At 41.9% G+C, this 24,960-nt stretch overlaps 1 protein-coding gene across 1 annotated transcript in view; it reads right to left on the reverse strand.

Annotated features, from left to right (window-relative positions):
- Positions 1 to 1,244: 1,244 nt before the first annotated feature.
- Positions 1,245 to 24,960, reverse strand: part of Adam18 (ADAM metallopeptidase domain 18) — an 85,675-nt gene continuing 61,959 nt past the window's right edge. Inside the window, exons 18-20 of the mRNA XM_037211646.1 lie at positions 15,413 to 15,527; positions 9,132 to 9,288; positions 1,245 to 1,388 (exon numbers count right to left, since the gene is read on the reverse strand). Of these exons, the coding sequence (XP_037067541.1) occupies positions 9,239 to 9,288; positions 15,413 to 15,527 (165 nt within the window). The 3' untranslated portion in view covers positions 1,245 to 1,388; positions 9,132 to 9,238. The remainder of the gene's footprint in view (positions 1,389 to 9,131; positions 9,289 to 15,412; positions 15,528 to 24,960) is intronic.

The following is a 24,960-nucleotide window of genomic DNA, read 5'->3' on the forward strand; positions in this document are numbered from 1 at the left end:
TGACAGCCCCTTTCACACAACTGCATAGTATTTATTAGTTCAAGAAACATAAAATTCTGGGTAAAATGAATAACTTGGAAAAACATAATAATAATAGTAATAATAATAATAAATTAGATTTATTATTATTATTAGATGGGATAGTGGTGGTTTATACCTTTAATCATAGGACTAGGGAGGCAGAGGCAGGCAGATCTCTATGAGTTCAAGGTCAGCCTGGTCTATAAAGTGAGTTCCAGGACAGCCAGTACTATGCAGAGAAACCCTGTCTCAAAAGAACCAAAACAAACAAACAAAACAAAACAAAATAAATTAAAAAAAAAAAAAGAAAAAGAAAAAGAAAAAAATTAGGTATACCAGTTAGAAAGGTTATTCGGCCTTTAAAGAATGCTCACGTGTGCCCCCTGGCAACTCTTGGCTATACTGAGGTTTACAAGCTCCCTAATTGCCCTGTTATTAGACGGGAATACAGCCAGGTCTGTCCTAGGAATGCCAGGCTGGATTTGGTGTTCATGGGTCCTGAGCTTCTTTCTTATTTCAGAAGCTTCAGAAGAGCATTTTTGTTTATCACCTGATGCTGTTTATTATACTTGGGGGCAGGCATAATGATCTTAGTTTCCTGGAAGAAGTTTGTAGACTTGGTATCAACTTCCCCTTCAATGTTGATTAGAATTCATCTTTGATTCTATCGGAGTCTACAAGGATCTTTCTGGAAATGTTTTGAATTGACTGTATTTCTGTCTTGAGTAGAGGCCTACTGAAGTAACTTACTTGTTCTCAATTGGTTGTGGTAGCTGTGGTGGGGCGGTGTTTTCCATTGTCTGTGAGATCCCATCTTGCCTGTAATACACATAACCAACACCATTTATCCTCTCCACCCGTCCGCTGTGGAGTCACATGCCGGGGCCCTTCACTGGCTGCCCTGGTGGCTTCGGTCTGTTCTCCGGTTCTAGTGAGTCCTGCTCACGGTTTATCAGGTCCATGTCCAAACCCTACCTGTTACACTCATCCGTGCCTTTTCTGTCTTTTTATAGCACGAACTCTAATTGGTTTTCATTCTCGAATCTTCCCCCACTTTGTCTTCCTTAAACTTACTATTCTGCCCAGGCCCAGGTCTGTGGCTCCAGAAGTTTCCAGTAGGGAGGACTTTGGACAGCCCTCTCAGCACTGACCTTAGCCACCCTTGACCCACTACTTGTCACCGGCCACCCACAGCCTCTGGAGGGACACACAGAAGTCTCCACTTGTGCATGTGTCCATTTTATTTTACAAAAGTCTGAGATTGAAACTGTATCCAGGGGTAACAGAGGGGTTCGAACACACACTTTCTCCTTTGGTCCATTCACCGAAGAACTCCTAGGCAGTTTTCTGGTGTAATGAGTAACTTGCTGTAATGAAGAGGAAAAGAGAAATTTACAATCAGGTCAAGAAACAGACCTGCTCCTGGATTTCCACCGACAGTTGCTTGCAAATACACAATAAAAATCAACCTATGGCAGGCATGTTTAATCCTTAGGGAACTATCTAAGAAGTGCAAAAGGGAGGTGTATGCTTTGACTTAGTATTTATGATCTGCATTTTGGACAAACCGATTATATCCAGGAAACAACTATAAAATCAGGTACATTTTTTTTTCTAAGTTTGAACTTTTCTTTTATCTTCCTTTTGTATGTTTAAAGATGGGTGGATTTTATGAAGCTCCGTCTTCTTCCTTTTGCCTCTCCAAATCCTGGGGTTACAGGTATGTGCCTCCCAGTCAGCTCAGTTTAACACACTTTATTTCTTAGGGCAAAAGTCATGGCTTAGGGAAACAGGTGGAAGATCAGACTTCTCTTATGTGTATTAATATAGAGTTCACATGTGAGACGGCAATACAGCAGCAGTTCTCAACTTGTGGGTCAAAACGCCTGTGGGGGTTGAAAGACCCTTTCACGGAACTGAATATCAGCTATCCTGCAAATCAGATATTTACACTACGATTCATAACAGTAGCAAAATCACAGTTACGAATTAGCAACAAAATGATTTTATGGTTAGGGGGTCACCACAACATGAGGAACTGAATTAAAGGGTCACAGCATTTAGGAAGGTTGAGAACCACTGCTCTAGACCCTGAGGTGGTCAATACTGTCATAGTGACCTGGTACACAGAGACCTCAACACTAGGTACACCCGGGCACCCGATGATACAGGCTCCAGGGCACTCTTAGCAAGGGTAGCAGGCATGGTGTTCACAGGCCTGGGAGTCTGGGCTGCACACTAGTATTAATAGCATGCCTTAGCTAATATTCAGATTGGTAATTTGAGTTCCAGTGAAAGCTTCAAGGTTTTATTTACTCATTTTCAGATAATACATTTTGCTGTGATAAAGTGTTCAGAGTATGGAATTAAGCGCTCTCCTTCCCAAGTTGCTTATAGTCAAGTTGTTTTATCACATAAGTAGAAACTCTAACACACATACACACACACACACAACATATGCACACACACAACATATGCATACACACAGATACACAGACACATATATATACATTACACACATATATATCCATACATGTACACATACACACACACACACACACACACACACACACACACACACACACACATGAATACCCTCACATACATATTTAATAGTAGAATTTAAATTTTCAACTTGGAGAGAACTTCTTGCTACATGATTAAGTCATCCATCCATGCTTGAATACATATACGCAATATCTACATAGAAAAAATAAAATATAGTGAGTCTTAGCCTTAAACAAAGTAAGAGATGCTTTGGCAAACTTCTGGACATGCATTTGGCAAAATTTTGAATTCAGATCTATCAAGGAAGGGTGAGCCAACTCTGCCAGGCTGAGCCCTAACTGTGGTTGGTTCCTTTTGTTACAATGAATGTATAGTGACATCTTGTGGCCATTTCAAAAGTTGCAACTGGACATTTTAATTAGCGAAAGTTGATCAACAAGAGATGTATCAAGAGTAATTTCACTGGGAAGTCAGGAGGACACTGCTCCTTCCAAGTCTCTCAGGGGTCTAATAGGTGGCCAAGAACCTCCTGGAAGTGTATGATGTGTAGCCCATAACGTGTGACAGCTTCATAGGGTTCTCCAGATAAACACATCCATGTCCTGGGCCAGGGAGAAGAATCTTGCCTCACCTGTGAGGTGTTCTTCACAGGGGGACGGGTTGCTCCAGCACTGTATGCTGTTTACAGAGTGTGTGGGCAGGGTTTCTGCGACATGTGACAGAGGGATAATTGATCCAACTGGTGGCTTTTGGGAGCAGCAACTTCAAAAGGCAGCCCATTTTATGATCCCAAACACTTTTCCGCTAAATTTGATAAACAGCCTAAACTCACAACAGGCACCTGACTTTCCATAAACAGTACTGACAGACAGCCATACCCCAGGAGGTCTGCTCATTGGGTGCCAGACTTTAAGAGCCTATATCTTGAGGGCCTCTGTTACAACAGGCTCGTGGGCAGCATGATGTAAGTCTGTGTTGGCCAGCTCCCGGATCTTCTTGGTTATTTGCCTCCGTATTATTCCCCGAAGGAGGGGAGAGTTCTGCACTTCCCCCTCCCGCCCTCTGGGCCCTCCCGCCATAACAATTAGTTGCATTCATTCTGCTTCTCTGAAACAAACTGACCCAAAGTAATTCTCCCCTAAATGCACCAGCATCCTTTAACTCCCCAAGCTACCGAGGGAGTCAAGCCTGGTGTTGAATTCCTTCAGCAAACAGAGTACTAATTATACTTTGTCCTTGCCACACAAGGAATCCACCCTTCTAGAATGGGAGCCACGTGCCAGCCAGTGACATCACCAGTGTCACTGCCGACAGCCTGCAGTTTCCAATCCGTATCCTCCCGATTGGTGTGGCACCTTCATCTGGGAAGGCCGGCAATTTACCAGACAGCTATGCCTTCAGGAGGCATTACAGGTGCAGCCCACCAACTGAGCCTAAACAGGTAACCTCTCTGAGACTGACTCCAGATGGCCGGTAGGTGACGGGCTTCTGTGGCAGATAGCGCTCACCTCAGCTGGTCACAGGAGGACACAAGGCTTTTCAAGAGGAACTGCATCTTGGCCAACCATGAGTGAGGCATCTAGGTCACTTAAAGTCTTTGAACGTGGATTTCTCCATACCTCACTTACATCCTTCCGTATTATTACTCACTTCCCTGTTCCAAAGGCAAACGACTGGGCAGATTCTTGGGGGTAGGTAGCCTAAAGCTCGAACTGTATTCTGAACTTATCTGGAAAGGCCCATCTCCTCTTTCTACATTTTTAAAGGATTTGTTTTTTTATTAGTTTTTAAGTGGCCATGCCTGTAAGCATGTGTGTGTGTGTGTGTGTGTGTGTGTGTGTGTGTGTGTGCGCGGCGCACATTTAGGTATATATACCTGAGTGCTGGCGTCGACAGAGACCAAAAGTATTAAGTTCCCCTGGAGTTAGATTACAGGCGGTCATGAGCCACACTATATGGGTGCTGGAATCCAAACTTGGGTCCTCTGCAAGAGTAGTATGTGGCCCTAACCACTGACCCATATTCCCCTCCCCTTTCTAATCTTAGATCAGAACAGCCTGGACCCTTCTTTGTCCTCCTGGAGCTGGGGAGCCTCACTCAGAAATGAAACACCCCATGGCTTACCAGTGCATCTGCCTTCTGACTGCAGACGGTCATTTTCTTTCCTCATCAAGGAAAGAGACGGAGTGTTCTAACTGAAGTCTGGGCTGAAAATAATAGAGCTGTGGGTAATCACAATCAGCAATCGATCCCCTTGCTAAATGTTTGCCTTTGGGCCAAGGGCAGTTTCCCTTACTGCTGCACTGATACAAACCACAAAAGAAGAAGTTCAGGGTTTCCACTCATATTTCCTCTACCAGAAGAGCCCAGACACTATGTCAGCCCCTTTCTGCCCCTGGATTAATGGTTCAGGAAACACTCTATCCTTGCTGGGTAAACTCCCAAAATAACACTTACTTGCTATAATGTCATTACTTTGATGCTTCCCTGCGCAGAGAGAGAACACCCCAGGGTGCAACTGCCTGACCAGGGCTGACAGACCAGTCCCTGGATAGTCTCAAAAAAAAAAAGTGCACCAGCAAGATGGAACCAGTTCCATTTACTGCTGGATCTTCTCTTTGAGAAGATGCTGGGTATCACAGAGCCAGGTGTATTACTGGGTCTGTATCTGAAACTATAGAAGCAACATCTGTAACGGATCCATGCTATGTCCAGAGAAACATATATAGTGGAGGGGTTCGCTCTGTGCCACAGAGGGGAGCCTCGTTTATTTGTCTTAGAAATGATCCATGGTCATTTCCATTGCAACAAGTTTACACAAAGACCCCAATGCCTTAAAATAAGCAGGGTACTGAGATGAACAAAATCAAACTGTCACAGACTGCCTTCAGGTAACTGTCACCTACCTGACTCTGGGAGGGCCTGTGTCTGAGAATAACCCCAGTCTCCTAGTCAGTAAAGACACACCTGAGACTGCTCTTGGCGCCGCTGTCTGAAACCCTCAACTGTGGTTTTATTCTACAACACAGGCACTGATCCACCACATCAAGAATGTTCCTTTCTCTCTACACGAACCATGCTTGAAAAGAATACGCCCCTTTTTCTATTCCTATAAGAAAAAAAGCTCATAAAGCTAATGCAGCCTAATGCACACTTGGTGTTCTAATTCTCAGTGCTGGGAGGACATGTACGTGGCATAGTCAGATGTCTGACTTGGGACACATCCTGGACTCTCCCTATTCCCGTCAGTTCTGACCGCTAGAGTTGAGAAATGCCCAAGCCCACTCTCGTTGGCAAAAATGATGCCCAGCCCTCATTTTCAGACTCACAAATCTATTCTGCATTCAAATAAAACATCATTTGCTTTAGATTAAACTTGTTTACAGTTTCCTGATTTATAGGTCCTTAGAATTTGAACTGAACATATAAGAAGGCAGCCCAAGGGAGAAAATAGGATAAGGTTATTTAAGACAAACACATACCTTGCACGAATCCAGACGGACAAGCATGGATCTCTGTGAGTCGAGCCAGCTGGCTACTGTTCAGGAAAGGCGCGAAAGCACACAGAAAAGTCCAAAAAAAAGACAAACACACGGAACAAAGACACGATGTTCGGATGGATCTGATGGGTGCAGATGATCCAGAGCCTGGGGAAAAGCAATCATGAAGAAGAAAAAAAATCTGGCAAAAAATAGTTTGTGATTAGGACAGACCAAATTACAAGACATGGATATAAGTTGATTCTATCAAATTGTTTTTTTTTTTCACCTATTGGCAATATTTCCCCCAATCTTTCAAAATATACTGATTGATTGATGATTGATTTTTAAGGTCAGCCAATTTTTATTTACTAGATAAAAAACAATTGGCTCTGTAGTAAAGGACTTTCCTCCTCCTTTCCTCCTCCTTTCCTCCTCCTCGTCCCTGTTCTGGGCAGCTGAGATTTATAGCAATCTGGCTCTGGTGTTCTTCCTCTCAAATGCTAAATAAAATTACTTGATGAATCCACTTCCAAATTCTCTTCTCAACTAAGAATTCATGAGAGCTGGGAGTTGCTTTAGGATGAACAACAATGGAAAGCTATGCTTGGCAGGAGAAACGGCAACTTTTAATCTGTGTGTTGTGTGTGCTAACGTCCTTTCCCATGATAACTGCTGTGTCTGCATGTGCCATGCTTGCAGCTTTAAATATTCCTGAGCTCGAACATGGCAAGTTTTCAAATCCTTCTGCTCTGCTTTTCCTTTTCGGTTTTGCCGTCGGCATGGCTAAAGGCAGCTGGTAACAACCATGCCACAGTCTGAATGCTAAACATTGTTACAATGTCCTCAGCCAAGCGCGGTTTTTAAATCTCCTGGTGGGCCTGAAACGTGCACTTAGTTATTTCATTTTTATTTATCCTGAAGTATTAGATACTCAGTGCCATTGAAGACATAATTAAGATGCAGGCTTAGGGTTTCCGGGATTTCAATCCGCTGTGGCAGAGAAGGTGTGACAGCAGGAACTGCTTAGCCCAGGCTGGCAGGAGCACAGAGTGGCCGATCACATTGAGGAGGTTGACCAGCAAGAACAGAGTAGAGCAGGTGGGAACCAGGGCCGGGTTGTAACTTTCAAGGCTCAATCATATTTTCCTAGGCAGGCATCATCTTTCAGTGACTCCACAGCCCATTAAGTTGCATCAACAGCTGGGATTAAGCATCCAAACAAAAGGAAATGCATATGGAAATGAATATATATCTATAAGAAAAAAATAACATCGCTTTCCACTCTGCTTATTAATGATGCAGAGGCACTGAGCATGTTATCTGTGGGATGAACAATCCCCTCAATAGAATCCAACATCAGGCATTCCTTTTGAGTCCGCTTTTTCTTTTTCTCCATAAAGAATCATGGGAGCCTACCAAGGTTACTACTACTGCTATTCCTATTCCTCCTCCTCCTCCTCTTATTCTTCTTTCCTTCTTCTAGTGAATATGGCCTACTTCTACATAAGCAATATAGATATATGTGTATAACTGAAAATATCTTAAACCATTAACAACGTTCAAAGGAAATCACACTTGATACCATATTTACAATCACTATGGGTTAAATGCCCCACAAAAATACATGTTCAAATACAGCCCCCACTGTGAGGTACTAAGAAGATGGACAAGATAAAACCTTTGAGAAGTGATTACGTTGTGAATGGATCAACCCACCTACAGATTCATAGATTAGCAGGTTACTGAGCTCTCTTACAAAAGCCACTGTGGTGTGTCTCTTGGATGTGCCTCTCCTTACCATGTGACACACTTTGTCACATCAGAGGTTTTTAGGGAACTGCCCTAACAGGAAGGACCTAACCTGGAGCGGCATCTCAAACATTAGCCTCCCAGCCTCCAGAACAATGAACTGATCCAACTTTCATTCTTTATGAAGAACACATCCTATGATAGTAAGTAATTGTGGAGGAAACTCATCAATAAAAGACCAGAAACTGCAGCTGACCCCCTCCCCAGTGGAGAAGCTTCCATGAGTATGGAGATCCCCATAGTCCACTGTCCTTTGCTCTAGGTGATATTCAAATGGGCTCCAGTTTTAAGAATGTAGCAGAAAAGTAAGAACGGCAATAGACCATTGACCAGCAGTTAGTGAAGTCACCCTTTAGACACAGTACAGGAAAGCCGGTTTACTGAGAATGAACAAAAAGGCAGCAGCCTGACAGCAGCTAGTTTCTGTAGTGGGGTACCATGGACTACTGGGCAAATATGTCTCTACTTGGTTGTCCTTTTACAGTTATGGTGAGTTCCTTTGTATGCAAACAATGTGTACCATGCAAAGGAGTACATTTAAAACGGGCCAGTGGCAGTTCTGGGAGGTCAGCATAAATGGCTGTGCGTATGACTGCCAACTGTGTGGTCTCGGCCATGAATTATGAGCCATGGAAATCAGAGTCATCTAATGTGGGCAGTCCTGATCAATGGGTCTGCTCAGGGGATCCCAGCATTCCTTGCTCTGGTAGTTTAGGGATCCTGGACCAGACTTTTGAAGACTCGCTCATGACTCCCTTTTCTGGCCTCTTGATGATGGTCATTCCGTCCATGGTTAAAATAACAGTAAAAGGTCAAAGATACTGGTGTACTTGGGCATAGCAGTTTCTTACCATTGGTGGGTGAAATGCCTACCGGTCCAGAAAGCACAAACTAAAAAGGCATGCGTGAACATGAGGAACAGCATGTAATTTCAGAAACAAGGTTTTGATAGCATTGGAGACAAATCACGGAAGGATTATGAGATTAAAAATAATTTATCAATGAAAATTTTAATATGATGCCTTGAAGTTCAACTTTCTTCCATGGGTTAGATGCAACTAGGAGGAAAAATTACGGTGATGTACAGATTTTAGTCTTGTCTGGCAAATTAAGTTCCCTGCACAGTGTGGAACACAACTAGAAAAAGGTCCAAGACACTTAGGTACTGAGAAGGAGAATGATAAGAATTCATCTTATATTGGGCAAAAAATAGTACATATTTAGGAGTAAAATAATAGATGTTAGAGAACATAAACTATTAAAATGCAGTTCCATTTAACCAAATAAGTTAATACCATGGGTTATATTTACCCCTCATATTTGGTGTTATATCTGAGGCATGATTTTTCGTTCATTTCTCTTCATGATCCCAATGATGAAAGTTATGATAAAAGGCAGAAAAATGAGGAAACTCAGGATCAGCCAGCTGTCCTGATGCTTGCTGAAGTGTTTTGTCCCAAATATAGGTCTGGAAAAGAAACACCAGAAAGGACAGGTTGATCTGAAACTTAGACAAGCTCCTTCTTTTTTTACACTTTAATCCCATGCGCGCATAATGTGATTAATACTTCAGCAAACTGCAAGCAATTAGCCTGGGGAAAATAAAAGAATACTTCCAAACCACATGACACATTTTCTATATGTCTTTTCTGCATATTTATTTAAATGTTCTGGTACTGTCTACTTGCTTGGAGTGATGTTTGTCTCATGTGGTTCATTGGTAACATCAATCATTCCAAAGATGCCATTGACCACTCCCCCCCCCCCTATATCCTAGGGCTTTGAGCTCTTCTAGAATGGAGGGCAGGACCGCTGTGCCCACAGCAGAGCCTCTGCAGATGACAACACGCTGTGTATTTCAAACGTGGCGAGAAAGGACATTGAGGGTTTCCTTCAGTCACAAATGCGGGAAAAACCAGGTCTGCTCAACCAGACTCAAATTCTTATTTTATATATAACTTAATAGTAATTTTTATTTAAATATGTTAAAAGTCACTATGTTGACAGAGTGAAGTGAAAATTGAAGAGAAAATTTGTTATAAAAACTTTTATCCACTGCCTTGCTAAATAAGTTTCTCTTCTTAAATGAACACATTTTTATAAAATTATATTTTTCCATGTGGTATTAACACTTTATGGATACAAAATCTTCTCTTTTTACCTTCACCACATTCATGTGTATCTGCTGGGTTATCTCGAAATAAGTACAATCAAGGCAGTGAGAGATTTAGACAATGAAAGATTTAAGACACTGGGGAAAAAACTGAAGAAGATATTAGAAGATAGACTACCTATGCTCATGGACTAATAGGATTAATATTGTGAAAATTGCCAACCTACCAAAAGAAATCTACAGATTCAGTGTGAACCACACTCAAATCCCAATGCAATTCCTCATAGAACTTGGAAAAAAATTTAAATCTCACATGGGAACACAAAAGACCTAGTATAGCCAAAATAATCCTAAGCAATTAAAAAAAAATCTGCTGAAGGTATTCTCATCCTCGATTTCAAGTTATGCTACAGGGCTACAGTAATAAAAACAGCATGGCGCTGGCATAGAAACAAACACATTGATAATGGAATAGAACTGAAAACCCACATGCAACCCTGAACTGCTACAGACACCTGAACCTTTACACAGAGACCAGAAATACACTTTGGGTTAAAGACCATATATGATCATGGTACTAGTCAAAACCAGCTAGCTACAAGTACAAGAATGAAACGAGATCCTCGTGTCTCACTAAAAAACAAACCCCAAAACAAAACAAAAAACACCTCGAAAATTTCCACATGAGACCTTATACCATGGATCTGATAGAAGAGAAAACAGGGAATAGGTTTGAACTCACTGGCACAAGAAAGGACTTCCTGAACAGGAGCTCGGAGGGGCAAACACTAAGACCAACGGTTGACAGGTGAGACTTCATGAAACTAAGAAGTCTCTGAACAGCAAAGGATGCGATCTTTTGAGTGAAGAGGCAGTCCACAGAATGGGACAATCTTCATTAGACATATGCCAAATAGAGGGTTAGTGTCTAGGATATATAGAGAAACAACAATAACAACAAAACCCAACAAACAGAGGACCGCCAAGCCTCTGAACATCAAGAGTAACAAACAAATAACAATTAAGAAACCCCAAAACAACAACAAAAGCAATCAAATTAAAAAGTGGAGCATGGAACCAAACAGATTTCTCAAAAGATTAAACGCAAATGGCTAAGAAACATTTTTTAAAATGTTCAGCATCCGTAGCTATTGGGGAAATATAAATTAAAACTACTTTGTGATTTCATATTATCCCAGTCAAAATGGCTAAGAAAACAAAAGCAAAACCCCTAAACAAATGGTGACAAATGCGATGTGGATGTAGGGGGAATATTTATTCACTACTGATGTGAGGGCAAAGTTATGCGGCCACTATGGAAATCAGCCAGCTCTACCACTCTTGGGCATCTACCCAATGGCTCTATATCTTATTACATATACCTGATCATCTATATTCATTATTACTCTATTCATAATATCCAGCAAATGGAAATAGCCTAAATGTCCATTTGCTGGTATATGGATAATGAAAATGTGGCACATTTACACACTGGAATATTATCCAGATGTTAAGAAAAGTGAAATCCACAGGTTAGTGGATGGAACGGGAACAAATCGTTCTGAGTGAGGTAACCCTGGCCCAGAAAGACAAACATAGTTTTCTCCCATTTGTGGGTATGAGCTTTGCATCTTCAGATATGTGTGTTTCGTTTGGAATAGCCACAGAGGTCAGGAAATTAGTAAAGGGACATGGGAGGAGGGTCTTTTAAAGGGGAGGAGATAAAACAGAGGTGTAGTGGGTTAAAAGGGAATAACCCAACAAGAAGGGTTCCAGTGGGAAAGAGAGTGTGTGTGTGTGTGTGGGGGGGGATACAGGGACAGACAACCAGGACTAAGGACATTTGTAAAGAGTCATATGGAAATCTACTGCTATAGTGGCTTCCTAGAACATATACATACACATAGAACAAACTTTGATGGATGTATGCAATAACAGGGTGACAAAGCACCTACTAGACACCAGAGGCTAACAAAAAGACCAGTATCAGCATCGGAGTTTTGGGCCAATGATGTCTCATAGCTCCCAAAACATTAGAGGTTCTAGCCAATACTCTTCGTTACCCCCTAAAATGAGATGGTGAGACCCTGTTGCTGAAGACACCACACACTTGAATCATAGGACATAAAAATATCAATCTGTCACTACCTAGTTGCTTCGTGTCTACTGGATGGCTTTCACAGAGCTGGAGAGTGCTGTGTAGACTACCAGAAAAGAGAAGTCATCACAAGTGCTCCCCATCTGTGAACCATGAACGCTACAACAATGGCTGGCCTGACAAGAAACTGTGCCTAAAATTGTCCTAGGCCCTCGAGAAAAACCCACCACTATTGGGATTTAAAAAAAGAGAGAACCCAAAGTTGGATGGGTAGGGAAATGGGTGGAGCTAGGAAGAGCTGAGGGAGGGTGGCGAACATGGTCAAACACATTGTTCAAAATCTTTGAGGAACTAAACACTGAGAAAAATTTTAAATCTTTTTATTATTTATTAAACATATTTTATTATTCTGCTACATCTAGATAATATTAAACTGATTCTTAGCCATCATTCCCATAGATTTGGTATATCCTTCAATCCCCATCAGAGAAGCTTCTTTTGCAGTAGATGATGGTTAACAGAGACCCATACAAGATGCAAACACAAGAGACGACAGAACGTTCATCCTGAGACAGCCACATCACACCCCTCCCCCACCCAGGCTCAAGGTTCATTGCAGAAGAATGGGTAGAATGATGATGAGACCCAGAGGTGGTGGGTGACTACAGGGAAATGTCCCTTTCCAGACACAATAAGACAAATATGCACTCAAGAGATTTTGATATCACGTACAAGGCCTGTGCCAACTCAAGCCAGACCAACACCTGGCATGGAGAAAGGAGGGGGCACCCATAATGGAGCAGCAGTTGGCAATTGATAGCTTCTGGGACAGGGAGAGCTGGATTTCTTTCATTGTATAAGTCCTGGTACATTGACCATGTTCTAGTAGAAGAGCACACATTCAGGAGTATATGGCCAGCAAAAATCATATTTCATGGGTGACAGGAAAGGACCCAAAGTTGGGTAGATTGGGGAGGGAGTGTGGATCTAGAAAGAGCCAAGGGTAAATATGATCAAAATATAAATTATTCAAAATCTTTTTGGAACTAATGAAAAATACAAAAATAAAAATTCAGTTCTGAGAATTTTCAACTCAAACAAAATCCTTTTCATTTCTGTAGTAGAAAGTTTCTTCAGTGTTCTCCTAAAGACATAGTTGCAGTGCCGTGGACAGTATTCTAAACATCTGAGTCATCCTCATTGTCTTCTGGTCCTTCCTAGAGCCATAAACATAATGTTTTCTGTAGTGTACTTTCGTGATTGGATGGTGGTGTTAACAGAGCCGGCTGAAGGGAGATAATATCTGTTAAGCGAGGGAGTCTGTAGGCTCACACTCTTGTTATTCCAAATATTTCCCATGGCTAAAAGACTGGGTCTCTTTAGTTGATGTGTCATTTGAAAATTTTAGCCATTCTCTTCCCTTTACTTACTTTCATCTGATCTTCCATCACATTTACAGGAATGCTGAAACTGTCTCTCCAATTACACATAGGCCTATACTCTTCCCCCAATTGCCCATAGGTCTGCACTCTTCCCCCAATTACCCATAGGCCTATACATTCTTTGATAAATATTTCATGCAGTTTTCTGGCATTATTCTGCCATGACTAGAAACAAGAATCTAATATTCTGTTTTGTTCTGCCTTTGTTTTCAGACGCAATTTCACACTGAAAGCCAGGCTGGCCTCACTTGTACCGTAAGTCTTCCTGCTCCAGTCTCTCAAGTGCTGGGATCTCAGGCAGGAGCCACCAGGGCTGGCTTCAACCACCCCTTGGTTTATTGTATGCTTTCAGGACTGGTGCTCATCTCAGACATTATGTTTCTAAAATACCATGGCTTTCTGAAGTTATACACAGTGTTCTCACCTCACTTTTATCACCCCACTAATTGCTGTGGTCACCTAACTTAAGTATAAAGTATGGATTATGAACCATTCATGTCCTTAATGAATTACAAACAGCATTGCCAAAAAAAAAAAGAAATGCTTTCGCATGAATTCCACAGATAGCCAAACTGCTTGTTAGTCAATTTTGTTTTCTTTGAAATACTGTCTGGCTAGTTTATTCTCAACTTGACACACATTAGAGTTATTTTGAAAGGGGAAGTCTCAACTGGTAAAACGCCTCCACAATGAGTCTGTAGTGCCTTTTTTTAATAAGTGACTAAGGTGGTAGGGGCCAGCCCATTCTGGGTGTGCAACCCCCAGGCAGGTGGTAGTCCTGGGGGTTATCAGAAAGGAAGCTGAGCAAGACAAGGAGAGCAAGCCAGTAAGCAGCACCCCTCCATGGCCTCTGCATCAGCTCCTGCCTCCAGGTTCCTGCCCAGTTTGAGTTCCTGCCCTGACTTCTCTCATAGAAGAGTATGATCTGAGAACTGTAAGATGAAATACACCTTTCCTCCCAACGTTGCTTGGGTCACGGTGTCTTATCACAGCAGTAGAAACCCTAACACAGATAGGTTCTTTCACTTTAGCCCAGGATAACCTCAAACTTGTAGCGCTCCTCCTGCTGCAGATTCCTGTGTTGAGATTACAGTCCTGTGCCATCTCACCCAGCTCTCACTGTACAAATTAAATAGGTTATATCCATGCTCTGTTCAACCCTTGACTTTCTTGTAAAAATGTGTACAGAATCCTTGAACCCCTTGTTTCATGTGTTAGGTATTCACAACCATGTTTCAGTCGCTGTCATTTTCAAATACTTGATATCTGAAACAATTTATTCAGTGTCCATTTATATATCTACTTCAGGCCAATAAAGCTAACACCATTGCTTGTTCGGTAATATATTTTCATTAAAAAACTTCTATGTTATTCATTATGGAGACTTTCTGAAACATGGATCTCAATGTTATTTCTTCTCCAAATACCTGATGACATGCTCATGGAGGGAAATATATGAAGGGATGAAGGATTGAACCAGCGAGTAGCTTATGATATGGCTTTTATTCACCATAGGAACGAGGGAAAATACGAGCATATATTCAGAATGTGACTTACTATTATTTCCTGGTAGGAACACACATTTTGTTTATTTTTCCAAGTTGCACTCAGAATGAACAGTGTATCACAGAGTTGCTTTTCAATAATTTTCTGTTTTAATAATATGAGATATGAACCATGTATATATGCTTTTCATTATTCTATATATGACTTTTAAAAACTTAGTGACATTTATTGAAACTTGAGAGTACCATTCTATTTTAGGTGACGTCACCAAGTTGGTTATAGTTGACTCCCTCTGAGAAAACTCATTACAAACAGGGCACCAAATTAACTTATTTGTAACTGGCCTGGGAAAGATTTGACAAAGATGTCTGTCTTCAATTAATAAAGCAGATAACAACATACTACTCGGCTTTGGGGGTTTCTTTGTACTGACCAGCTCTGATAATGTTTCCATCGTCGATGCTGCCCCCTGGCGATCCAATCTGTAAGTTACAGTCTGGAGGCCTGTAGTCAGGAAAGCATTGGCAATTACCAAAGTTATTACATATCTAAAACAGAAAAACACGCAGTCATTTTGAATCGTCTTAGTAAGTAATTCTGATATACGGAACTGAAATACATAACTATTTTTAAGGTTTTTGTGGTCATACAATTTGAGAAATGCATTAAAAAATTAAAACTTTGGCAGCATAATCAAAGAGCAAAATCACCACAATGTGAAAATATATTCTAATTCCTATTGCCTATTTTTAATTAGTGATTTTTTTCTTCTCCAATGATCTTTTAAAAAGGGGATGCAATAAAGTTATGACCTGCCAGCCTGTGGTTTTTTGTTTTGTTTTGTTTTTTTTGCTGTGATAAACACCATGGCCAAAATCAGCTTGGGAAGGAGAGGGTTTATTCCGGCTTACACTTGCAACTAACAGTTCATCCGTGTCAGCAGGAGCTCAAGGCTGGAACCTAGAAGTAGGGACTCAGGCAGAGGCCACTGCTTAGTGGCTTGTTCTCTGGCAGCTTCCTCGGTTACTTGTCTTATACAACCCAAGACCACCTGCCCAGAGGATGGCACCACCCACAGTGGGCAGAGCCCTACACATCAATCATTAGTCAAGAATATGCACCACTGATTTGTCCATAGGACGATCTGATGGAGGGGTTTTCTCCATTCAGGTTCCCTCTTCCCAGACGACTCAAGGAGTTGACAGACAGACAAACAAACAACAACAAAACAGAACAAAAAGCCAAACCAACCGGCAAATGATCTTTATGTGCACAGTGATGAATAATTTTCACAAATATTGTCTTTTCAAAAGATGTTTATTGTTTTTAATTGCATGTGAGTATGTGCACATGAACATAGGTGTCCATGTAGACCAGAGCTATTAGATCCCCTCTCCTGGAGCTCGAGTTATAGGACATTGTGAGTCATTCAATCATGACTGAGGAACTGAACTCAGGTCATCTACAAGAGCAACAAGTCTTCCCTGCTGAGTCAGCTCCCCAGCCTCTAAATATTAGCTTTAAAAAAAGATTTAATTTTAAAGTATTTTTTATTATGACAAAATCCTAGCCATCCTTTTAAAGGAGGGTTTTTTGTGTGTTCTTCTTTTTAAAAAATTATTAATTTTTTCATACAATATATTTTGATTATATTTATTCCCTCCCTTCAACCCTCCCAGATCTTACCCAAGCAACTTCATGCTCTCTCCTACCTCCCCTTCTCTCAAAAGAATAAAAAAACAAAAATCAAAACAAACGAGAAAACAATGAGAGAAAAATGCCAAAACAAAACAAAAAAGCCCACCCCACCCTGACAAAACCCAAAACTTGGAGTTTGTTTTGTGTTGGCCAACTACATAGGCCTGCCTGGTGGTGTAGTTGATATATCCAGCGTCACTCTGTTGAAGAAAACAGATTTTCCTTTACCGGCAGGGATTAATTGCAGATAGCTTCTTGGTTAGCGGTGGGGCCCTGTGTTCACCTCCCCGTCTCAGTGCTGGGACCCATCTGGCTTGAACCTGTGCTGTGAGCTCATAGTGTATCGGTTGTCTTCTGTCTGGAAAACCCCTTCCCTTGGAGTCATCCACCGCCTCTACCTCTTACGGTCTTTCTGCTTCCTCTTCCTCAGAGATCCCTGAGCCTTAGGGGAGGGTTTGATGACATCCTATTTAGTACCGAGTGCTCCAAAGTCTCCCACTCTCTGCACATTGACATTTTTGGGTCACTGTGTTAATTTACATCTTCTGCAAGAAAAAGCTTCTCTGATAAGGGCTGAGTGAGGTACTGATCTGTGGGTATATCATTACCTCATTAGGAATCATTTGGTTATTGCTATGTTCATTTAGCAGATGAATAATAGTGGGTTTTCCCCTAGGCCCATGACTTATCTAGTCTCAGGTTCTTGGCTACTTTTGTCAGGGATGGGTTCCATCTCATGGAGTGGGCCTTAAATCCAATCAGAAAGTGGTTGGTTACTCCCATTAATATTTGTGATGCTACTGTACCAGTACAGCATTTCACTCAGGCACATCATTGTTGTAGGTCACAGGGTTTGTGTCTGGGCAAATCGATGATTCTCTTTCTCCTCCAGCATGCAGAGTACCTTTCAGCAACATGAATGATAGTCACTAGGGGTGATGTTTCTAGTTGGGCACCAGCTTGACTTCTCCATGTTTGATGATATACATATTGTTTTCAGCAATAAGGCCTTACCATCAGGTTGCGAAGAGAAGTCAATATACTTGGCAATAGCTTGTGATGTTTGGGGTGTTCATGGGACCCCTATGGCCAATGACTCAACAAGAGGTAACCCATTCCTGACACTGAACATTTTGCTTGGTCACATAAATTGTCTAATTGGGACATTCTGTTCCCCATTATATGCTGAGGAAAACTTAATGTTCAACATCCTTAGTCAGCAGGGAAATTCAAATTAAAACAACTTTGAGATTTTATCTTAACCCATTCAGAATGGCCAAGATCAATAAAAAACAATTACAGCTCATGCTGGTGAGGATGTGGAGAAAGAAGAGTTACTGCTGGTGGGAGAACAAATTGGTACAGCCACTCTGAAAATCAACATGGAGATTCCACAGGAAGCTGAGGATTAATCTATCTCAAGATCCAGCTACACCACTCTTGGGAACAGACACGAAGGACTCTACATCCTCCTACAAAGATACTTGCTTAACCATATTCACTGATCCTCTTCTTATAATAGCTAGAAATTGGAAACAGCCCAGATACCATTGACTGATGAATGGATAATGAAGATGTGGTACATCTACACAGTGGAATATTATCCAGCTGTTAAAATTGAAATTATGAGAGTTGAGGATAAATGGATAGAGTGAGGCAACCCAGACCCCCAAAAAACAAATAGTGCATGTTTTCTCTTAGATATGCATGCTATGATCCAAATAGCCATGGATGTTAGGTATCTAGTAAGGGACCAGGGGGGAGGAGAGATTCTCATAAGGAAATGGAAATAGAATATAGAGTTATAGAGAGAAAAGAGGGAAAGAATAGTAGAAGGATTAAGTAGGGAGGGCGATGGGAGAACAGGATAAATGTGGGACTATGGGGAGGAACAACACTAAAGGCCTTTGCAAAAAACATACAAAAACCTACTATGGTAGGAGCTTCCCAAAAGTGTGTGTGTGTGTGCGTGCACACGTGTATGTGTGTGTGTGTAGGTGAGTGTGTGTGCATGTGTGTGTGTAGGTGAGTGTGTGTGCAAGTGAGTGTGTGTGCAAGTGTGTGTGCATGTGCGTGTGGGGGGGGGTGAGTGTGTATAGTGGGTAGCCATTCCAGCTTTGATCTGGAAGTTCTAACCCCCATTGAGGCTTCGGTAACTGTCATGCCTACAAGGCAGGGCCGAGAGAGGACCCTGAGGACCTGAGATCCGGATGCGCCGGCTCTCTTGGTTCCTGGACTCTGGACGCTGGAGGTAGACTGGCAGTCTACCAGATCAAAGCTGGAATGGCTACCCACTACAAGTGTGTGTGTGTGTGTGTGTGTGTGTGTGTGTGTGTGTGTGCAGGTGAGTGGGGGGTGAGTGTGTGTGTAGGTGAGTGTGTGTGTGTAGGTGAGTGTGGAGCTTGTAGGCATCAGATGAGGGTGTTGGATGCCCTACAGCTGGAATTACAGGACATTATGAACCACCCACTGTGGGCGTCGACAACTGAACTCAGATCCTCTGGAAGAGCAGCAAGCATTCGTAAATGCTGAACCTCCTCTCCAGACCTCACAAATACTGTCTTACTTCTTTAGTTTGGAAGCATCCACTATCACTATGAATTGACATGGATACTTCAGTTTCCTATCCTGGCCCTCTCTCAACAATTGATTGACAATCTGTATGTCATTAATTTTTTTTTTTTTCCAAAATAAAACAGAAGCTGAAGAAAATACTAATCATCAACGGTGAGAGGTGGTGGCATAGTCTGGTAACTCCAGTACTCAAAGAAGAATGAGCCAGAGGGTAACCAGGCTGTAAAATGAGGCCTCGCCTCAAAATGTGTGACAGCTTTGCATTGCTACTTTATGTTATGTTCTCCCTATGTTATGGATCCTCCTTTTTTTTTTTTTATTTTAGTGTCTCGATATTTAATTTTGAAATTAAACAAGAATATATCTTGCAAAGTTAAAGTGTTGAAGCTATTGGAATATATGGAACTGTGGATCCTTAGCTAATAATTCCCTCCCTCCCTCTGCCTATTGCTGAGCAGTTTAGCTGGTTGTGGCACATGCTTGTGATCCCAGCACTCAGGAGTCTGATGCTGGAGGACTATGAGTACGCTCAAGGACTGCCTGAGCTGTGTAGTGAGATCTTGTCCTCCCCCTCCCCCCCAAATACCAAGAGGTTTGTGGGTTTCATTTATACCCACATATTTCCATACGCGTTTGTCACTACATGTATCCAAAGCCACTGTCTTACCATTACTATTGCTGTAATGCAGCGCCATGACCAAAAGCAACTTGTGAGAAACCAAGGCATGAAAATCTAACGGGGCAGGAACCTAGAGACAGGACCTGATGTGAAAGCCATGGAGGGATGCTGCTTACTGGCTTGCTCCTCCTGGCTTGCTCAGGCCGCTTTTTTATACACCACAGCACCACCAGCCCCGGGATGTCCTCCCGCATCCATCCTTAATTAAGAAAATGACCTACAGGCTTGTATAGAGCCCAATCTTACAGAAGCATTTTGTCATTTGAGGTTCCTTCCTCTCAGATGACTCTAGCTTATGCCGAGTTGATATAAAACCTAGGCTGACAGCCACCAACATGTATTCCTACATTTTTGTCAAATTATGCCAACAATATTCCTTGAACTCATTCACATACTTGTAGGTATAAATATACAGAATTGGCATATTTTTAAATTTACACTCAATGTCGCCCATACTTATATAAGTATACTACAGTATTATCTTTCACACTTATACTTATTCTGATAAATTGATATTTTCAAAATCCTTTCACTCCTGGGGAAAGCTTACTAAGACAGAGGATGTCTTTATTTATTTATTTATTTTTGGTTTTTCCGAGACAGGGTTTCTCTGTGTAGCTTTGCGCCTTTCCTGGAACTCACTCTGTAGTCCAGACTGGCCTTGAACTCACAGAGATCCGCCTGCCTCTGCCTCCCTAGTGCTGGGATTAGAGGTGTGCACCACCACCGCCCGGCTAGAGGATGTCTTTAAAGGGAGGTGAAACATCAGGATGTTTTCAAAGGAGATGCAACATTCCACCCTACAGGGAATCTTCTTAAATTCAGGAAATAAACAACTCTAAGGCTTCAGGAAGTCACTGAAGTTGGACAGATCCCCTAGACTGTCGCCTCCCCCATAGTATAGAAGCAGTAAGTACTGCTGAGATACATTTTCCGACCAGCTAACCTGCCCAGAAGAGGCAGAGACCAGCCAAGCTGCCTGGAAGAGATTCAGACCAGCTTAGGTACCTAGAAAGGACACTCTCAACCTGTTGCGTTGCCCACAGGCAGTGCAGTGTGCTCCAGGTTCTCAACTTTGTGAGCTGTCACCCATATTGGGGTAGGCTTTGGTGACAGAACTGTCCTTCGTCACTTCTGTCCCCATAAGTAACTCCCCACCCATATTCCTACAAGTTACCCCCAATAAAACCCACTGATTCACCAAGTTGGACTTCGGTGATATCCTGACTTTGGTCTGTCATCCTTTCTGTAGCTGAGATAAACAGACATGATTTATATCTGCCCAGTAATAATATCACACAACACCCACTAGGTCATCTCCTCACCCCCCCCTCACCCCCCCACTACACTACAAAGTAGGTTTTAAATGTATGTATGTATATGTCTATTGTTCACTGTCTGGTGCATAAACAGTAAGTATGTGAGTACATAGTTTGGAAAGTAGGATTGGAATACTACTTGAGAATTATTTAGGTTTATATAATCATTGGTAGCACTTTGTGAATTAGTTTATACTTCTTTTCATTGTATTTTTAGTAACCTTGAGAAAGTAAGCTAGAGCAGACCTGTAGTACGAATCTTAACAGGTCTTATTAATAAAATCAAACCTGAAGACAGGTATTGGGGTGAACGCTGGAAGATCAGAGAAGCAGAACAAGCCACAGCTTCCTCACCTCGCCAATTCCTCAGCTGATCCTGTTTCCTCAGACTGGAAGCTTCTGAGTCCTCATCCAAATGGATCTCAGCTGAACTGCTGCTCAAAAGCCTAAGAGCTTAACCAGGCTCTAGTTCCTGGTATTCACGCCTTATATACCTTTCTGCTTTCTGCCATCATTTCCTGGGATTAAAGGTGTGAATCACCATGCCTGGCTGTTTCCAATGTGGCTTTAAACTCACAGAGATCCAGATGGAGCTCTGCCTTTGGAATGCTAGGATTAAAGGTGTATGTGCCACCATTTCCTGACCTCGATTTTAGTTGCTGTTCTGTTCTCTGACCCCAGATAAGTTTATTAGGGTGCACAATATTTGGGGAACACAATATCACCACATCTCCCCTTTTTGTCTAGAATTTTAAAAAGCTTATAACTAATATAAGAAAAACTATATCCAATAAGTATATACAATGTATACAGTCAAGAATTACATTAACGATGTCGAGTCCATTATTTGACAGATTCAGATAAAAACTCCATTATATAAATTAACAATGTCCAGCCCAGTAACAGTTGATAAACTCAGACAAAAAATTTCATTACTTATCCTATTTAAAACAAGTAGTTCCTTTATAAAAGTAGATTCAATAATTGACATTTTTATCTTATCATATCCATATTCTTTTTTCTTTTCATTATAGATTCAATAATCTGCCTTTTGTCATTTTTATATCTTCCCCTTTTTCTCTTTAGAGTAGATTCAATGATCTACCCATTTATCCTATTATTTATCTTTTTTCTCAGAGTAGATTTAATGATCTACCTCATATCTATAGTCTCTTTTTTCTCTTTTAAACAAAAACTGAATCTAATCTCCTTGTTCAGCTTTTTTCCTGACCATTAACAATTAACAACTTGTAACCAACCATCATAAACAATGACAATTATCCATAAGCCATTGAATGACCATAAAACACCCACTCCAACTCTTGGGAATATGGGCATCATTTTCTTAAAATTACTCCCTCCTTTCTGAGGGTGAAGGCATCTTTAGGGGATCCTGAAAAGAAAATTTTTGGGTTAATTGTCAAGTCCTGGGAGAGGTAGCTGTATCATTTGTTGTCCAGTCTCTGCATAATGGGAAAATATAGGGCTTGTCTCAAGTTCTTGCTCAAGTTGTCTGTGAATCTGGATCATCTCAGCTAGCCATCTCGAAATTGTCCTGAGTAGTTGGTAGTCCAAAGTCGATCTTTCTATGGTGTTAATCAGCTTAATGGCTTTACCATAGTCCATGTGGAATTATCGTTGTGGGGTCCCATCTTCCTTTTGAAGATTTCAAAGTTGCTGTTAGGTGTGGCCATGGTTCCCTGCAGAATTTTTTTTTGTGTGTGTGTGCCTCCTCTGTGGTTTGAAGCAATCACAGTCTGATAAATGTCTCTCGGAACCATGAATGTTCTTCCTAGAAGAGAAAATCTTCACAGCAAATTCTCCCCACCATTTGATTGCCAAACTTTTCCAAACTGACCTTTGCCAATACTTTTTTGTAACACCATGGTCCTGGCAATTCTTCTCTGAACAAACAGCAGTAAACCCTTCATCCCAGGTAGCAGCATCACCACAGTCACCAACATGATGAGAAGGAGCCACAACTCGGAGCAGCAGCTGCTGCCTCCATGGTCCTGCTGCCACCGTTTGTGCCTGGGCTCTGGCCGAAGCTTCTCCTTAGCAAGCCTCATAGGCCGGCCTCAAACTCGGGATCCTCCTGCCTCTGCTCCTTCAGCAAATCCAACCAGTGTGCTTCACCACAACTGGCTGAGGGTAGCTCAAGTCTGAGCTGGGGCCCACAAGGCCACAGGCAAGCGGCTTTTTCGTGAACTTGTACCTGACAAGTTGGGCGCCAGATGTAGCAGGAATCTTAACAGGTATTATTAATAAAATCAAACCTGAAGCCAGGTATTGGGGTGAACGCTGGAAGATCAGAGCTTCCTCACCTCGCCAGTTCCTCAGCTGATCTTGTTTCCTCAGACTGGAAGCTTCTGAGTCCTCATCCAAATGGATCTCAGCTGAACTACTGCTCAAAAGCCTAAGAGCTTAACCAGGCTCTAGTTCCTGGTATTCACGCCTTATATACCTTTCTGCTTTCTGCCATCACTTTCTGGGATTAAAGGCATGTGTCACCATGCCAGGCTGTTTCCAATGTGGCTTTAAACTCACAGAGATCCAGATGGAGCTCTGTCTCTAGAATGCTAGGATTAAAGGCATGTGTGCCACCATTTTCTGGCCTCTGTATCTAGTGGCTGTTCTGTTCTCTGACCCCAGATAAGTTTATTAGGGTGCACAATATTTAGGGGAACACAATATCACCACACAGACCAATACTAAATGTTTTACATTTATATTTTACATGGTGTTCTACATCCTTTTCTGAAGGGAAAGCATTTCAGACCACACATTTAGCTGATCTTTCTCATAGGAAACATGAATAAAACCCACAATCCTAGATAGTAGTTGCCAACATTTCTAGTCTCCAGAAAAAGAAGAAATTGGAAGAGCAATCCCCTAAGATTTGGAGTAGTATAAAAGGAAGGAAGCAGTCTTCATTAAGGAAGCCAGTGTCCACTGAGGAAGACAGAGTCCACTGAGGAAGACAGAGTCCACTGAGGAAGACAGAGTCCACTGAGGAAGACAGAGTCCACTGAGGAAGACAGAGTCCACTGAGGAAGACAGAGTCCCCTGAGAAAGACAGTGTCCCCTGAGGAAGACAGTGTCCCCTGAGGAAGACAGTGTCCACTGAGGAAGACAGAGTCCACTGAGGAAGACAGTGTCCACTGAGGAAGACAGAGTCCACTGAGGAAGACAGAGTCCCCTGAGGAAGACAGTGTCCACTGAGGAAGACAGTGTCCCCCGAGGAAGACAGTGTCCACTGAGGAAGACAGAGTCCCCCGAGGAAGACAGTGTCCACTGAGGAAGACAGAGTCCCCTGAGGAAGACAGTGTCCACTGAGGAAGCCAGTGTCCACTGAGGAAGCCAGAGTCCTCTTCTTTCCCAGCAGGACTGAAGAAAACAGGCAAGATAAGAGATTTCGAGGATTTGGGGAGAAGGAAGCTAATACTCCCTTAGAAATAAGCAGATCATTTATTTAGAAGTGAAATCTGTATCTCCCTCTAAACATATATCTCTCAAAATATATTTTTCCATCTAGACTTTTAACAAGGTGATATTACAAAATCCCACCTCTCTCAGAAAAGGAGACAGTTCTCATGACAGAACCTTTGTTATGAAATAGAAAATATGATTTTCCTTGTGATGACATGACTCTTATGACTCTTATGAAATAAACTTGATATAACGCATAGCATCCTTTATAATACAGGAGAT

This window comes from Peromyscus leucopus, chromosome 17, assembly GCF_004664715.2.
Source record: "Peromyscus leucopus breed LL Stock chromosome 17, UCI_PerLeu_2.1, whole genome shotgun sequence".
NCBI classification, from domain to species: Eukaryota; Metazoa; Chordata; class Mammalia; order Rodentia; family Cricetidae; genus Peromyscus; species Peromyscus leucopus.